This window comes from Neltuma alba, unplaced genomic scaffold, assembly GCF_004799145.2.
Source record: "Neltuma alba isolate B1F8T4 unplaced genomic scaffold, ASM479914v2 tig00012566_pilon, whole genome shotgun sequence".
Classification (NCBI taxonomy): Eukaryota; Viridiplantae; Streptophyta; class Magnoliopsida; order Fabales; family Fabaceae; genus Neltuma; species Neltuma alba.
The window spans coordinates 1-17,933 of record NW_021637021.1 but is presented as its reverse complement, the minus strand read 5'-3'; the positions used below and the strand labels follow the sequence as shown (position 1 = coordinate 17,933).

Sequence of the window (17,933 nt, the reverse complement as noted above, 5' to 3'; positions counted from 1 at the left end):
CAATTTCTCGCTATATAAAATAAATATGTAAAAAAAAATGATCTCATAATCAACAAAATGAATTAGGCTTCAAGATTTTCATATTTTTACATCATTTTCTTTGTTACAGTATTAGAGCACTGTTACAGAACATGTAAATTTGGGGCTTGCTTGGTTCAAATTAATCATAATATTTAAAAAAGTTAACTAAGCATGCTTCTCCAAAAAAAAAAACACTTCAAAAGGTTGATATATAATATTATTTTTTAAAACTTAAAATTATTTTAAAAAATTAAAATTACTACATAAATGTAAAAATTAAATAACTAATTTACAGGTATTATAAAAATTAGTTTAGTGAATGCTTTATAGAAAAATGCGCATTAGCATTAGAAATTATCCCTATTAATAAAAGATCTTTTAGTATATCCAATATTTTAAAGTAAAAATTATAAACATAGAAGATAGAGTATATTAAAATATTTGATTAACCTCAGAACAAACCCCCCAACTTATTTTTAGATTAGACTAATTTTTTGAATATTAAAAAAATATTTTGGTATAAGTTTAATGGTTAACCGTGAGGAATAATTTTTACAACATTGACATAAAATGTTTGTGTGAAGTATATATATTTTTGGGTTAAAGTACACTTTTTACCCTGATCTTATTTCTCAAGTGCAATTTTGTCCCTAATTTTTCTGTGGTGCAATTTTACCCCTATCTTATTTTTAAAATATAATTTTGTCCCTGATCTTTTTTTAATGCAATTTTGTTTCTGATCTTTTGGGTCCAAATTTACCCATGAGGGTCAAAATTGCACCACTAAAGAGATCAAAAGCAAAATTACACTTGAGAAATAACATCAGGATTAAAATTGTGCCTTAACCATTTTTTGTTATTTCATGGAAAGTTATTTCTCAAGTTCTCTTTAACCTCTTATAAACTTATAATTTTTATAAATAAAACAAAAAATAAAACATTCTAAAGAGTTTCACGGCTCCCCAAACTTTCCCATATATGATGGTAATACAAAAGCATGTGTTGGCGGGGAAAAAAAGAAAGAAAGAAAGAAAGTGTGTGTGTTTGGTTTTACATTAAAAACCAAGGAAAAAAACTCAGACTGGATCGGCTGGTTTAACCGGAAAACTATTGAACCGGTCTCCAATCCAGTCTGGTTTAGAGAAAAACTGGTCACCTATAGAACCCGTAATTAACCGGTCAAGCCAGTATTAAATCAATCAATCGCCCGTTTGGAGCTTGGCCGGTTTAATTTGTTTTTCCCACCTAATGCCCAAAACGACGTCGTCCAACATTTAAAAAAAAAAAAATTTGCAACACTGCAGTTCAATTCCCTTGGTCCCTGTCTCCTCCTAACCAGAATCCCATTACCATCTTTGTTGAGCTCGACCGTTCTCCCTGCCACAATTTCCTTGCATCGCCATCGAGTTACTGTGGAGAGTGGAGACAGCAATGCGGTGGTCAACTTGTGGTGGAGACAGAGGCACGGTGGTTGACCAAGATTCCCATTCCCTTCTTCGTTAAGTTCGTTCTAGTCGACTGTTCTCCCTGCCCCAAATCCCTCACATCGCCGTCAAGTTGCTATGGAGAGTGGAGACAGTAGCGCAGTGGTCGACTAGTAGTAGAGACGGAGGCGCGGTGGTTGATCTGTCGTGCGTCATGGAGAGTGGAGATAGAGGAGGCACGGTGGTCGCCTCTCCAAATCCTGGATTTTGCTGCTCGCCTGGTTCAAATTCTTGGTTCATATTCAATCAATCATACTAGTTTTAAATTACTTTTGTTGACCTGGATTGTGAGACCTTATTTAGGATGCTTAAGAAGAGATCTGTTGAAGTGAGTGCAGAACTGGCTTTGTTGGCTGACTCCATTAATTTTGTGTGTTCTTGTGGCAACCGAGCTAATGGCCTAGGCAAGAGTGTTGTGGACCTTTTGTTCTATTTTAATATTATAAATTAAATTAAATTCTTTTAATATGACCGGTCCAACCCCTGGTTTGACTAGTGACCCTTGACTCACTACCTTGACTGGTTCAGTTTCCAGTCTGGTTTTTTGTTTCTTGTTAAAAACTACCAAAGTTAATGTTCTAACAAAAGCAAGTCTATCTAACTCAACACTACCTCCTATCTTAATAATTTCATTCATAGTTTACAAATAAAGTCTTATAACTAGGATCGGAAGTAGTATATTTTATCAGATTAGGTTGGATTCACATAAATACATACATAATATATACTATCTTAAATACAAGATCTGTTGTATAATACAAATCTTGTACAAAACAGATTTTATATTTAAGACCAAAAGTAACTTATATTCAGGTCCAAATTTGAAATTCTACCCATAATTTTAGCTTCTAGTTTAGACCGACTTGGCTCGTGGGTCAACAGTCAGAAGATCTAAAGGCTGGGACCAGTGCAAAAGGGTAGACACCCACCTCTTGATGAGATGATGGTGATTTACTGATTTACGAAATAATTCTTTTTGTTTTAATGACAAATGGGGCTAAAGCCCATAAAATCAACTATAAACCACCTAGAATGCAGCAAAAATCACATTAGTTTATGAATTCAAATATTTGTAAGATCATAAATTAACAATAACATATGATAACAATTCTCTTTTGCATAAAAAACACGAAAAAACAATCTCGCATAATCAATCAAGTTTTAGTGAGGCTGAGTCGGAAAATGGAACACTCATATTAGTTTTTTTTTATTTTATATAAGCGCAAATATATGTTACTAAAAAACTGTCAAACGCTAAATCTAAACATTTTTTTATTGAAAAATTCAAAACTTAATTCACTTGAAGAACTAATTTTTTAATTCATATTATGTTACTACTCTTCCGGTCCTACATATAAAATCTTTATACTAGTGTGTCAAAAAATCTTATATTTAGGATCAGAAGAGTACATCGTATCAGATCACCTGTTGTATACAGTCAATGGATAGAATCGTGGCGTGTTGTTTACTTGTTTAGCAGTTTAAGTCAAGAGTGTTGTAACCAGTGAATAACTTTTTCTTTTCTTTTCTTTTTTTCTTTTCCTATTTTACAGCAAGTGGCTGGCTATGGCAGAAAAGAAAAAGAAATGAAGGAAGATGCGATGTTATTCAGGAGGGATACAACCTTTTTTTCTTGTTTTTGGGCTTTTAGAGCCCCCCGGGGACGTCACAACCGACAGGGAAACTGGAAAGGCAAGAATCCGAGTGGGATGCCTGCGAAGTCCAACGTCAGCCACCTCACAAGTCACCACCGCTCAACCCATTATATATCCAAATCAGTCTTCTTTCTAGAAAAGCAGCGATTTTTTCCTCTCTTTTATTTTTGTGTTTTTTTGACTGGAAATCAAGACCATGTAAATTTCTATTACATAAAGAACTTACAGAAGAAAACAATAATGGGTAAAATCACATATATCATCTATCATTCATTGCCTTTCGATAATAATATGTAAGAAGGTGATCAAAAGCACAAAAATCATCCAATGGAATGAAGACATCCGTTAGCTTTCTAATAGACATAATTTTTCCAAATCCCTATTCCGCAACAACCTTGCTTGACCAATTAAGTCTTGGTGGGGATTGGTATGTACTTTATTATCTTTAATCAAGTTGATACCTTCTAAATATGTTTTTTTGATAAGCACCTTCTAAATATGTTATTAAAACTAAATATTACTGAACTAATCTTTTAATCGATCTGATCAAAGAATTTTGGATATACTTCTCTAGTCCTATTTATAGGGCAGTAAAAAGACTTTTTTTGTCCTATTTATAAGGTACTGAAAGAAATTTTTTGTATAGATGTATAATTTTACCCTTCATTTATTATTGTGTTTACTTTGTTTACATGGGATATAATACATATTAAATAGAGATAAAATTGAAAAGTTGTTAAATTTTAAGTGAAAGTCAATGAAATTTAAGATTTTTCTTGGTTTGTGTGAAACATATTGAAATTGACTTGTAAATAAAACTAAAAGAGTATTAATCAGGTTGAATTTTATATTTCATTCTCTTATTGAGCTAGAAATGTCATCTTTTTAATGAATCAAAAATTAAAAAAATAGCAATCCACCATATTTTTGTTTTATCATTTCTATTTTGTTGGATTAATACATTTTTTATTTAAAAATTATTCGTTCTAGAGCCATATGTGAATTTTTTATATTTTAATTAAATTACATTATATTAATTATGATTAAATTAACATCAATTCAACTAGACTTGAAGTGAACTACTTTTTCGACTGATTATGGTTGGCTGTTAAATAGTTTACACATATATGACAAACTTCTCCAATCTTTTGTTCCAACTTAATAAACCGATTTCAAGTTATTAATTAATCCTATCAGCTCAATTATAACAGGCGTGTAATGGTATCTCACTGATGACCCGCACCCAACAAACGAGGCCTTATTGGCTCTCTGCCTAAGTTGCAAAGGAAAGGTCCAAAACACATCTTAGAAAAGAGTTTAATCAAATTTAAGTTGATCTTAATATCAACAGAGTTGGGTCTAACAAAAAAAAAACCCTCATAGCATAGTGAACTAAGATTTGAATCTTCACTGAAAGAGATACTTATATTTAGTACCTAATAGGCTAATAATACCTCGAACATAATTATTTTTGATAGAAAGATACCTATGCCTGGAAGAAAAAAAAGGTCCTAATTTGGCATTAAAACCTAGTGCCTGCTGTGATTTGCTATCCCTTGTAACTCCACCACATGTACTTATTCCTTCTGTGCTTATTAAGCCTGGATCTATGTTCACTTTATGCGCACCATTGTCAGGCAGAAGCCACCTCCCTTGATTCTTCCTCGCAGGTGCTCTTAGTGTACGCTGCATAAAGATCTATGAGAAATGGTAATGTTTGTGCATGCTCTATGAACACTGGCCACTACAATTTTATTTCTTCTGTGATCCCTGCTAGAACATGGTGTATCTTTACAACTAGTATCCATATATCCAAAAACACATTGCCAAATAGAGTATATCCCATGGCATCTTCTTCTTCGTCATTTGGGCTTTTTCTTGCTTTCTTCTTATAAGGGGTGTTTGGTAACATAGAAAAGTGTTTTTTAGCAAAACGAGACAGACTCCTCCACATATTTATTTTGTATACCGTAAAAGTACTTTTAAAATCATGATTTGGCTTCCATCCAAACATCGTTGTAGATCTTCCACCTTCACCATTTGATCCACCGGTTGAAGCTCTTAATTGAAAAAGTTGAGTGTGTCCCTCTAGATTTGATTTTTTTTCTTTGTTTGGTTTAATTAGAGGAAAGCAAAATGTGAAGACAAAGACGAAAGAACCCCCCAAGGGGTCAACAAAAATGTCAGAAAGAAAGATAGTTTGATGAGTAAATTTATAGCCAGTGGGTAAGTGGTTTAGTTTGGCGTTGAAATCTGAGGACCCACCTTGGTTTGTTGTCCCTTGTAACTCCACCACAAGAACTCCTTCCTTTCATTGAGCCGCATATATCCAATCTTAGCGCGCAGATATTATGTTTGTGCCTGGCAAAAAAAAAAAAAAAAAGTACTATGCGCAACATAATTTCTCTCCGTATTTGGTGGTATATTTAATCCCTAATATATTTTTTCCAGGTACATCTAATTTTTTGTTGGAATCCTTCTTTTCTTCAAATGAAATGAACAGAGTACTTTTTTAGTACAATTTTACATTTAGCAATATATAATGCTTGATGTACTAAAAAATAATTTAGAATGCTAAAGACACTGAAAATATACAAAATATTTTAAGGTGCTATGTATTTGAAATACATTATAAAATATTTTAAGATACCAAATGTTTCAAGAAAAATACTTCAGCTTGCTTAGACAACTTAACTCAAAAATAATTGCTTCTGTATAGAAGGCTTCGAAGTTTGAACGGATGTTTAATTCAAAACTAATTGTCTCTTAACTAAAAAATAAACGCCTGTTTTACTGTATGGAAGGCTCCGAAGCTTGAACCGACGTGCAAAAAGATCCGACAATTTATTTATTTATTTATTTTAAAAAAAGCGCCCCGCCCCACCCCAAAAAAAAGTCCGAGTTGACAAAAAAAATTAGGTAAGTTATTGAAATGCTCCTGTTATACTCAGGCAAAAAAAAAAGAAAGAAAGAAATACTCCTGTTATGTCTGTGCTTAGTATTTGACTTAATTATAATTGTAGAGTTGGTCTTTATTCTAAATATAAGACTTGTTTGTTATATTTATCAAATTTTTTTAAATCACCCATATTGATACTTATTTAACTATAATCGAGTAAGAGAAGGATTGAGGATATTAATAATGATTATTGAAATTTTTTATTAAAAAAATATCATATTTATTATAATTAACAAGAAGGTGTTCAGATAAAAACCAAATCATGATTTTAAAAGTAATTTTATGTTGTAAGAAGTAAATATATGGAAGAGCTTGTCCTGATTTGTGAAAGTACTTTTTAAAAACATTTTTGAGGTGTTACAAACATCTTCAAATTATATAATTTTTTTAATCTAATCAAATTAGATAAACAATTAATATTTTTTAAATATGAAAAATCAGAAAATCAATTTACAGCCCATTTTTTCATGGCAAAAAAAAAAAATTTACTGCCCTTTTTCATTATCCAATGCAAAAATCAGTATGCCGCGTGTACACCACTCGGCAGTCCGTAATGGATGCGAACCGAATATTTGTTGTTTTTAATTAAAGCTGATCCTCCACAGCAGAAAAACAGACTTGATAACTTGTCTGTTTAGCTTTAAAAAAAATCAAATATTACAAAATAAAGATGATATCTTCACAGTCATACTCACAGAAATTATGAAAAAAAAACTAAGACTTGATCAAAATTATAGTAAAATAAAAGGTGCCCATCCCACGAAGAAGAGGATCGCAGGAGAGGAATTATTGGTAGAAGCAGCAGGAAAAGTATCCGTTGTTCCAGTCATGGAAGAACGTGAAGATGAACTGAATACTTGCATAAATAATATGAAAACACGAAAAACAGAAGCAAATATGACCGTTGGACCGTCGGACCGTCCGTGAGATGAGATGTAACCGTTAAGATCTCGGGCGTTCCGCAACAAACTTCCATTATATATCTTCCTCATCCTCTTCTCACTTTCCATATCCAAGCTATCATCTTAACCTCTTCTTCTCACTTGGCTCTCTGCAACTTCTAATCATCTGCTCTCATTGTCCGCTGAATTGACTTTGTTCGATCACTCTCTGCTTGATTCCATTTTACATTTTATTCTGCTCTTTCTCTCTGCAACTTCTAATTAATTAATTATATCTGTCTCACTTATATTTTGATTATTTTAGTTGTTATACTCTTGTGAATTTATCTGCATTTGAATCAAGAAAGCAATGGCGGAATCAAAAGACTCACACATAGTGGAAATCCCAGTGGACTTGGAGCATGAGCAGAAGAAGCTCCTCCCTGCGATTTCCAATATTGCCGAAGCAATTGAAGACCACCCACTCACTGAGATCTCGGAAAGCCCAGGCCACCTCTTGCTCCTGAAACTGTGGCAGAGAGAGGAGGAAATCTTCGGGAGCAGAATTGCTCACAAAGAACTCCGAATGGACTCCATCAAGCGCGATCTCTTCCAACTCTCTTCCTTCTTCTTCATCTTCCATTTCCTCTTCTTCACACTCCTATTTACATCCTCCGTCAACGAGGACGGCGGATCTTGCGGGAAATGGTGGATACCGTCGGTGATATCCGCGGCGACGTCGGCGGTGTTTATAATTTTGGTTCAGGTGAAGGTGAACGCGTACTGGAGAAAGTGGAGGGAGGTGAAGAAAGAGAGGGAGGCGAGTCGAGGCGTGACGAGATGCGTTCAGGAGCTTAGGATGAAGGGGGCGAGCTTCGATCTGTCGAAAGAGCCGAATCAAAATGGCGGAAAGAAGATGAAGAGCTCGAGCGTGGAGATCAAGTGGAAGCCATGGAGTTGGTGTTGTAAGAATTCACTAACCATTTGTCTTGTTTGCTTTTCAGGGCTCGCCGCCCCTGCTTCCAAGTTTGTTCTCTGTGGCTTCTGATTCTGCTCCTGAAACTTTTCCATGCCGATCAACACTGAACAATGGTAATCTTCAAACTTGTGTGTCATTGCTTAATTTTGCAATGATAAGCCTAAATTAAGAAAGACTTTAAGCTATCTGAGTTGATTTAACTCGAATCCGGTCCAACATGAATAGGGATGAAGCAATTTGGGTCCGATTAACCAATTCTTACCCTTTTGGAGTCGCTGCAACGAGCGAAACACTGACGAACAAGATGATGGAAGGCATCAAATTTCAGTGCATTAATGCACGGATCAAATGTTGAAGGGATGCGGCGGAGCCATATGATTCTGAGCAGCAACCATCAAGCATTAAAGGACATGGCTGAATCATGCGAATGCTACGCAAGAAGAGTGACAAGACAGAGATTACTTTTTTGGCCTGAATGAGAAAACAGATAAAGAGATCACTTTCAGTATTTTCAAAAATACTATAATCCAAATCCGTGGCTGAATCTAAGTTCGGATTGCCAATATGATGAAAAGCATATCACACTTCTTGTGTGTGTGGAGTTTTTGAAGGCGCCATTGTAGCTCACCATGGAAATATTATGAAAAAAGAAGCTAAGGACTCCTTTCTCGTGTACCCAATTTCAGCAAATAATAAGATAAAGATGTCAAGTTGAAGCATTTTAAGCCTTCATATTATCGTTGTTGCTGAATTTTTTAGTCTCTTTGGATATTGGACACCAAAACATGGTAAAATTGTATTAATTTAATATTATTTGAGGCTTTGTCTAAAAACAATGTCAAGCTGGGCCCTTGGCACCCTTGAAACGGAAATAAAATTAATATCTCGAGTGTTGAAGATCAGATGATATCTGGCGCTCTGAAAAAAGAAATAAAATTAATATTCTCAAGTTCCAACATAAAAATTTAAATTTGATTTATTTAATGAGTTGGCAAAAAGTGGAAATATCAAGTGTTGGAACACAAACTTAAAAATTGCTCAGGAAATAAAAAACAAGAAGAAGAGGAAGAAACTTAAAAGTGATTGTATGCCTGTAAATAACACTTTCATGGGCTCAAATAAGTTTTTATTCCCTGACTAGATTTGATTCGTTATTAAATATTAATCTCGAGCTCTATAAATAAAAACAGGCTGAACAAATTCGTCTGAAAAATTGAAAAATTAAAAATCGGTTTGGTCAAATCGTATAATCAGACAAAATTATATCAATCATGGCATTCAAAAAGAACCGAATCGAGGCAATTATTACTACTATTATTTTATCAAGTACTGTTATGTTGGGATAAATTTAGGATTCTAAAACGGTCGATTTTTTTTAATTAAAAATAGTTGAATTGAAATTTTACTACGTTTGGTTTGTCATTAACTTGGGAATTCAACTTTGATCATCAAACTCTCAATCTCGTATCGACCCCAAAAAGGGGTCAAAAAGCAAAGGCTGACATAATTTACTATTGTTGCTCGCCGTGCGAGTTAAATAACACTCGAACTGTAAGACAAAAACAGCAACAACAAAACCAAAACAAAACAAAACAAAACAAAAAGCTAAATATGCGCCTTCGGTGAAGACTAGGCACTTTCAAAGCCAAAAATTCGAAAAACACCTGCAAACAAAATGCAGAAAAGTTAGCCAGCCTTCTTGTGGATCCTCAGTTTCTAATGGAGCCTTTTACACAGAATAAGCATACCTTCATCAGCCTGGTACTTGTTTTTGTCATCACCAGCATATGCAAGTAAATTGTATTTGGGATTCCACTCCACGCTGTTCATGGCAGCCCTACATGGAATCTGATGCACCGTTCGTCCCGTGTGCACATTCGACTGTTTAAAAGGATTAACAGTTTAGACCAACAAGTTTGGTGTGCGTGTTCAAAGAATGGTAGGCTGGTCTAGCCTTTGAATAGCTCTAGTCAGGTACACTTACTATATCAATGAACAAGTCTTCACTAGCAGATGCAATATAATCACCGGTATAATTGAAACTAATTGTCCTCACAGGCCATCTGAGAAACACAAACAGAAAATAATTTCAGATTTGTTGTCACAAGCTATATATAGTAATTATTATTATTATTATTTGAAAAAACACAAGCTGAATCAAAAAATGAACATGAAAATCCAGGGGAACTCACTCAAGCTTTGTAAAGGTACGCACACAGAGCATCTCAGAGATATCCCACAGGCTGACTAGGGAATCAGCACTTCCAACGGCAAAATATCTGCCTCAGTAACAGGAGGTTACTATTTGAGTATAGCTTTTCATGTTTGCTAGTTTATATGAATGATTTACATCCTATTGAAGTAAAAGAAGAAAGAAACCTAAAATACAACACAGATTAGTTTTAAGAATCTGCTATGAAATTATGCATTCGATTCTTACCTTGACAATCTAAATACAATTAACAACAACACAGATAGAAGAAGCGTACCTTCCCACTGGATCAATAGCAATGCAATAACAACCAGCAGTATGTGCCATGAGGGTATCCAGGGGCCGCAGAGATGGGTAAGCCAATACTTCGACAGTCCCTAAATTAGGGAACAACCCATGGAAAATAAGATTCAATCTTGGCAGTACAAAAGACCAAGAATCAATTCAATGAATGATCTCACCATTTCCTGTTGTTAGAAAGAACATCTCTCCTGTCATGTTCCAGGCAATCTCATTCACCTAGAAAGTTGGAGGGAATGATCAGGATTTATTTAGTATATTGGAGCAAGTAGTTGGAGTTGCGCAACATATATGCCAAGGGTAGATAAGTTAAAGTCAATTCTGTTCCAAAATGCTTATCAATCACACATCTAACATTTGAGTAATGTATACTGGGAAAAAAGGGAATATTGTGCGCTTATCGTATTATCTAATCATAGATGGGTACAATTATGAACTCAGAGAAATTTAGGCTTCAGTATCTATGGTGGACCACTTTAAAGGATATGAAAATAAAGAGGAGCTGAATCCCACAACAGAAAACAAGACCTAGAAAACACAGGCGGTGAAGAAAGTAAGTGCAAGTGCTGAGGAAGCTGGATCAAGATTACAATAGCAACACTCAAAAGAACTTGATCGATTGAAAGGCTACATGCTTAATCTTAGATTTCCTCTTTTTCCCCTATTAGCAAACCATGTTCTGTTCCAAAATCCTTGAAACTTTAATTGGTTTGGTGGTAAAACCTCAACATTTCTTTTAACAAATGCATCAGGTCTCAAGGGATGGAGGATGCAAATTGACAGAGCATTTTGATCCCATAATAAAATAAATGTAATTTGCACTATAACTAACAAGCCCATTATGAGGACAGTAATTTGAGCTCTGATTCCAGAATATCACGGGTGGTTTTAAGGCCAAGAGAATCAAAGTAATTAAGTAGCTAAAATAATTTCGTCAATTATATGAGTACGGACCAATGCTCATTCACAGTACGTGTGAAACTAGAAGAAATTTATATAAAGACAAATTTATGAAAATTTCCAAAGTTCAGTTTTAATAACTCCCTTTAACTTGAAAGATAAAATGTCAGAAATAGAACAAACAACAAAAAACAAACCTATAAAGTAGACAATACCTCATAACTGAACTTGCGTCTATGAATTGGTTTAAACTTCCGTACGTCCAGTATTGTCAACTCATCATCCTATGAATCACAACAACAAAGTAGACTTAGAGTGTGTTTGGAAATCTATTAATCTTTTCCAAAATGTGGTGTTGGCTAAAGTAATGTCAGAGTAACTTTGTCTCAAAAATTGTAAAATCCCATTTGCAATGAGAAACCAAGCAAGCTATTACATACTTAAGGGAAGCAAGAGAGTTATAAGAAAAAGTCTAGCCAGTAACTACCAAAGCTCAATGGTTTCAGAGCAGGAAGCAATTAAAAGATGCCCAAGATATAGCCACCACTGAAATGTCCACTCACAGTATCACCGTTTCAGAGCTTTCAGTGAATGAAAGGAGTTGAACAACATACCCTATTACCTACAGCTACGTGAGTCCCATCAGGTTTGTAGGTGATGTTAATATTCTCCCCAGTAAGTTCTGCCTGTTGCGAGCACTTTCCACCTGCAGAAGCCAAATATGACAAAGCATTTTGTCAAATCGTTCTTGGCACCATACATTCGAAACTAACTCAAAGGAGGAAAGTCGAAAATTTTTCTAACTATTACAAAGATATTTTTTATCAACAAAAACATTGATCTGATCTTTCCATTAAAATGTTTACAAATGATAAAACCATTTGTCTGCGGATTTCAATATTTACATAAGGTTAATTGTCAGGAAGATCTGAAGATAATTCAAAGTATTAAGATAGTATAACTTCAATTTGTACTATGACAAATCAGAATAAAACTGAATAATCACTTACTACGAGCATCCCACAAACGAACAGTCTTGTCTCCAGATGCAGTTGCAATCAGATCAGCATGTTTGGGATCCCAACATAGCTGATCCACACTATCAGTGTGACCCTTCAATTCAATGTCTTTGACCTTACCCTAAAATAAAACCCAACCCCAAAAAGAAAGAGAAATAAACAAATTTTCAATCACATTAAAAGAATGAGAAAGTAAGAATTATCTGCACTAACATTAATAGTGACAACCAACAATATAAGAAAACCCCAGACAAAAAGGTGATAAGAAAACAAAGTTAAAGTTAAAACATAGATGTGGTCACCCAAACCATGTACTTGAGCATTTATTTAAGAAAAAATATAATTCTGGACTAATCGGCGCTGACTATATGAATCTTTGAGTAAATGAACCAAAATTCTCAATATGCATTCTGATTCAAATCCTTCCGAAACCAACAAAAGAAGTTGTCTCAGAACACTTTTCAAAACGAACAAAAGTTAACACATTCCTTAGTAACCTTAAAACAGAATCTGTCCATTTTTGAGTCAGAATGTAACTTCATCCTCTCTCCTGTCTATTGACATCATCTGGAAATTCTCTATGCTTATAGCTTTTGCCTCTCTGCCTTTTTCAATGACTCTATCCATTACAGCAAACAATTTCCCTAGCGTCCAAAGTCCAAAACTTTCATGGATTTAACTTCCAGTGTAATCAGCCCTTCCCATGATAATCTGTTATCTGTCACGATAGTAATTTCCACCCTTGCTCATACGGCCAGGCTTCCGTCATTCTTTACCAAATGCATTGATTTGATAGCTTATCTCCAGAAACCATTTTGTATATTGCCACCACAATGGTTCAATTTAAAGTGATTTGGTGGTTTAGACAGTGAATTTATAGTATAGCTAGAAGAAGTAGAAAGAGAGAGGAAAAAGAGAAAATGGAGTGCCAATGCTATTAATACCAAGTCAGGATGCTAAATAGAACGTACCCTGCACACAACTACTAGACAAGGTGAAAAGAAAGATCGTCCCTAACTATGTTCTGAGCAATGCAAAGTCTTAAAAAATTAAAGGAAAGAACAAGAAGTCCAAAGGGGAGGCATTTTACATGTCCGTGTGGCTCAATATACCATACTCGAGCAGTTTGGTCCACAGAACCAGAAGCAAGCTTTGTGCCAGTGCAATTCCAGGCCACTGAGTGCACCTTTCAGAAAAGGGAGCAAAAATACTCTCTTAGAATTGAAACGTAAACAGACATAGAAAGCTACTTTCGTAGAAATTCAACGATATGAAGCAGAAAATATTACGCCTGTGGGGTTCGGACAGGTTTACAATTACCATCAGAAGAGCGAAGGAAATACCTTCTTTTTGTGGCCTGAGTACTCTCTGCTATGTAGATTCTTAAATGGGAGCTTTTCTTCCATCGCCAAACCAACGAATCTGGAACACCTTTAGGCTTAACAGGAAAATTCCGAAAAATTGAAATGGTTACAGTGCAGCAGAGTAGGGATTGCAGATGCCGTTATTTTCCAGCCGGAACAAAAAGCATTATTTCGTAAAGTATTTCAGAAGTTTGGGTCTAAACCAAATTAGACAAAAATTGACCTTGCCCAAAACTGCTATAAAATATTCAAGTTGTCCAGTTTGATCCTTTCTTATTTTTGATAAAATTATAAAATAGTTTATGAAATCATTTTGCTCGTAAAACTTTATTGTATTTTGAAAAAAAGATTATAATTATATAAGACAGTATTGATAATCATCGACATATCAAATGATCGATATAAAAGCTCATAAAAGCCACACTAAAGTGTTATGCAAATTGGGCTTCTACAAAATGCATAAAAAGTCAATATAAAAGATTTTTGTTATGCCACTTTGTTGTGGCTCCAGTCACGGAGTTGGAGGGGTATCATCACAGTATAGTGAAACTGGAAGATTCTCACCTATTGAGCTAAAAAAAAAAAAAAGACTTGCTTGTCATATTCTCGTGTCTGTAGGGACAGACCTCAGTAGATCAAGTGTTAGGTGCCTTGCTTTTAAATCGTGGATGAACCCAACTCTTTTTCTAAAATTCTTGTATATAAAAAAAAAAGCTGAGATTTTGAGTTGGTTGTGAGGACTGAAAATTGCATGAGCGCTCTAAGAATTTTGGTAATTGGCCTCAAGGAACTATGAGGACTGCTTCATGAAGCTATCTGGGGCGGGGGAGTCCACAGACTTTTACTGAAAAAAATTAGCATAAACCTGTTACTGTGTTATTGATATGTTGTGAGTCATCTTGTTTGTTAGGGGTTTTTTTGTTACCCTTCATTTAAGAAAAGTAACCCACACGTCCATCATAGGGTCCTAATTACAACTTCATCTTTAAGAAAGACTTGAAAAAACAGTGTTATTCGGTAAAAAAAAAAAAGTGGGTCAAAAAGTTGTAACTATTAGATACGTAAATTTATATAACCTTCTTTTTCCTCTTGTTATTTTGGAACTGATATTACCGTTTCAACCAAAAAAAAAAAAAAAGAATTGGCGGACAAGGAGATAGTTAATTCACTTTAATCAAAATTTCAAACCTTATACATGAGAAAAATTATTACTACTTATTGTATTTAATATAAAACACAGTTGCCTTACTCACAAATTGATAGTATAATCTAACGATATATATAACTATTTTAGAAAGCATTTAGTAATTTTATTAATCTTTTCAAATTAGTCAATCAAGTCTTATATTGAAAATTGGGTGGTAGTATCATTTGAGACTAATAAGAGGATAATCTCACTTTGAATTGGATAATGATTGAATCTACATTAAATAATACTACTCATTAATATATGACCTAATTAATTAATTTGAGTAAATTAAAAATGTTAGTTAAATTAGTTAATACGATATATTATTTCTAAAAGACCTAAACATCTCTCTTAATTTTCTCTCTTTTTCTTCTACTTAATTATTGTTACGAGGAAAACAATATGATTAATTTGAAAAAAAAATGATAAACATATGAAATAAGTATATAAGACCAATATTAAATTTCTAATTAAGTTTAATATTTAAGATAAAAGATAAGATGAGTATAACAAAATAGTCATTTTATTCCAAATAAAAAAGGTCATCACAGTTAAAAAGATGTCCAACCCCAACATGATTCAGCCTTACTTTGATTTGATGAAACTGTCCACACAAGACGAACGACGAATTAAGAATCTGTAAACATCAAAGTTTCTCCAGCCGCAATTTCAGCCTACACTTCCCTCAAGTAAACGAATCACTTGCCATATGACGTAAAACATTTTTATATGGCAAAATTATTCTCTCTTTTAACCATCTGCATGACATTTTTAGGGTCTCTCGAGTCTCCAACAATCCTATATACGATCTAACTGAACAAAGATGAAGAGAAGAGTAATATTACTCATGTGTTCTTTTCTGTTTTCCTCTTCATTTGATGATTGATGGCACAATCATGGAGAAAATTCACGTCCAAGTTCAAGGAGCGCCATCAATGGAAGGCGCAATTACAGTGTAGAACAGAAAATTGTAAAAGATAGTGAATAAAACGAGAACAACTGCGGTATAACCCAGAAACGAGTCTGATATCTCGAACTCCTTCTCTCTCGTATTGACGCTACTCTTCGCTTTTTCTGCTTCTTCGAATTTCACATCTGAGGCTGCATAATATGATAAAACAATTACAAATTAAATTTCAATTTCGGATTCCCAAAACTGTTAGTTGCGAATCGAACTCACAAGAAAGGTGAAGCCAGTTCAGAGGTTAATCTACGACGAAGTTGTGTCGGAGAGAAAGAGAGTACCTCTGAGTTTCGGGGAAGAGACTTGCTTAGTGGAGAGAGACTGAAGCTGCTGGTCAAGCTTCTGGAGGGCTTCTCTGGCCTTATCTTTGTCAATCTCATATTCTTGTGGCTCTGAATCTTCCTTTTCCTTCGTCATCGCCTGAACTCGGCAACAAGAAGACGAAGAAGAAGGAGAAGTAGGATTTCGCTTTAGAAGCTTCAATTCCTTCAAATCCAATGGTCTGATCTTCTGAAATAGCAAGAGGGGTGGATGCTTATGGAAACTTACAAAGTTCATCGACGTCATTTCAGCCTCCCAAGAAATGGAAACCCGCTGAACTAAGGATAACGCTCCGTCTTCTTGAGTCTGGTACCTGGCAAGGGAGGGCAATTTTGTTAAAATATGAAACATAGGGGGGATATTTTGGTCATTTCGTTGGAATGATATTTGTACTGTTATCAAGCAGTACACCGGAGAAGAAAATGAACGTATCAATGTTTTAGTGGGATATGTTTATCAATTTTTTTGAAAATTGATCTTATTAATATTTTATTCAATAATAATTAAATACAAAAAAAATTGAAAAAAATGTTCAGGATAATTTTAAAAATATATCATATTAACTCTTTTAACTAAAATCTTTAATCTTTTTAAATTAGTTAATTAAATTTTACATTAAGTATCAGAAGTATTATATAAACAAAAATAGCAAAATATTTAAAAAATTGATAAAAAATTATATCAAATGTTTAATAAGTTACTATGTTCGGTCATTAATATAAAATTAGTTGATTAATTTAAATATATTAAAAAAATTAGTTAAATTAATTATTTGTAATAATAAATATTTTTTTAAAATATCTTTGCTAATCATATCTATAAATTATTATTTAATAAAATATTTAATAAATAGTATGTAACTACTATAAAAATTATCTTTAAAAAAATATAAAAAATGAAATAAACTAGAATGTTATATTTAAAATTATTATTGATAGTAGAATTGGAAGCAGCACCTCTTTCATTCATTAATGCACAAAACTCACACCACTTTTACAGTAAAAACATAAATAAAACACATTGAAGTGAGAAAAAAACAAAGTGAAATCTTTTTATTCTCTTATAAATAAATTGATAAACTCGAGACATAATCAGGCGTTGCCATGTGTCCACGATGATTAGCCTTGTAAAGATCGCAATCGCATTGGGTTATTGTTGGATATTTACGTTAGCAGTAATTAAAAAAAAAAAAAAAAAGAGGAAGACCCATACACACACAACTGGTGACAAAAATCATGAAAATTAAAAAAGCAGAGGAGCGCGTGTGCGACTGGGAGAAGCTGAGATGAAGAAGTCAGCAGTAGAGTAGAAGAGAGTGCGACGGTCTTCAGCAGCCACCCAGAATGGAGGCAGAGATCCCACCCTCCGACACTCCTCCTAGGGTATTCCTCTTTCTCCCTTTGATCTGCGAATTTCTTCAGAAAATGCTACTATCCCAATCCAAATGATAAATGTTTTACGGAGTTGCAACTTAATCTTCACTAGTTTACTGCTGGAAGTTTCACTGTAGTGGACTTCTCATCCTATGGCACGCAATATAGGTCTTCCATTTTGGTGATCTTATCAATTTAGGAGTCGAGTTGTGTAATGGTAAGATTTAAAGAATTTATGTCTGCATATCTGATGAAAACAGGTTTACTAGTATTGCTTCGCTTCTTTATTTTTGGCCGAGGGTAAATTGTTTT

At 34.1% G+C, this 17,933-nt stretch overlaps 3 protein-coding genes across 4 annotated transcripts; 1 reads left to right on the top strand and 2 right to left on the bottom strand.

Annotated features, from left to right (window-relative positions):
• Positions 1–6,874: 6,874 nt before the first annotated feature.
• Positions 6,875–8,698, top strand: LOC114728724 (uncharacterized). The gene is made up of 2 exons (XM_028915660.1): positions 6,875–8,092; positions 8,205–8,698. Exon 1 carries the CDS (start codon positions 7,371–7,373, stop codon positions 8,046–8,048), a length of 678 nt encoding a protein of 225 aa, XP_028771493.1. The 5' UTR covers positions 6,875–7,370; the 3' UTR covers positions 8,049–8,092; positions 8,205–8,698.
• Positions 8,699–9,406: 708 nt separating this feature from the next.
• LOC114728719 (THO complex subunit 3) lies at positions 9,407–13,992 on the bottom strand. Its single transcript, XM_028915653.1, has 11 exons — positions 13,754–13,992; positions 13,501–13,596; positions 12,402–12,531; positions 12,006–12,097; positions 11,607–11,675; positions 10,653–10,710; positions 10,469–10,568; positions 10,172–10,258; positions 9,964–10,042; positions 9,728–9,860; positions 9,407–9,643 (listed from the first exon to the last, which is right to left on the bottom strand). Exons 1-11 carry the CDS (start codon positions 13,814–13,816, stop codon positions 9,609–9,611), a joined length of 942 nt encoding a protein of 313 aa, XP_028771486.1. The 5' UTR covers positions 13,817–13,992; the 3' UTR covers positions 9,407–9,608.
• A 1,598-nt stretch (positions 13,993–15,590) lies between these two features.
• Positions 15,591–16,562, bottom strand: LOC114728727 (uncharacterized). 2 transcript variants are annotated; one of them, XM_028915668.1, is made up of 3 exons: positions 16,477–16,562; positions 16,209–16,354; positions 15,591–16,064 (listed from the first exon to the last, which is right to left on the bottom strand). In XM_028915668.1, exons 2-3 carry the CDS (start codon positions 16,342–16,344, stop codon positions 15,883–15,885), a joined length of 318 nt encoding a protein of 105 aa, XP_028771501.1. In that variant the 5' UTR covers positions 16,345–16,354; positions 16,477–16,562; the 3' UTR covers positions 15,591–15,882. The 2 variants fall into 2 exon arrangements, with proteins under 2 accessions (XP_028771501.1, XP_028771500.1); XM_028915667.1 differs by having other exon boundaries at positions 16,209–16,558.
• Positions 16,563–17,933: the final 1,371 nt, after the last annotated feature.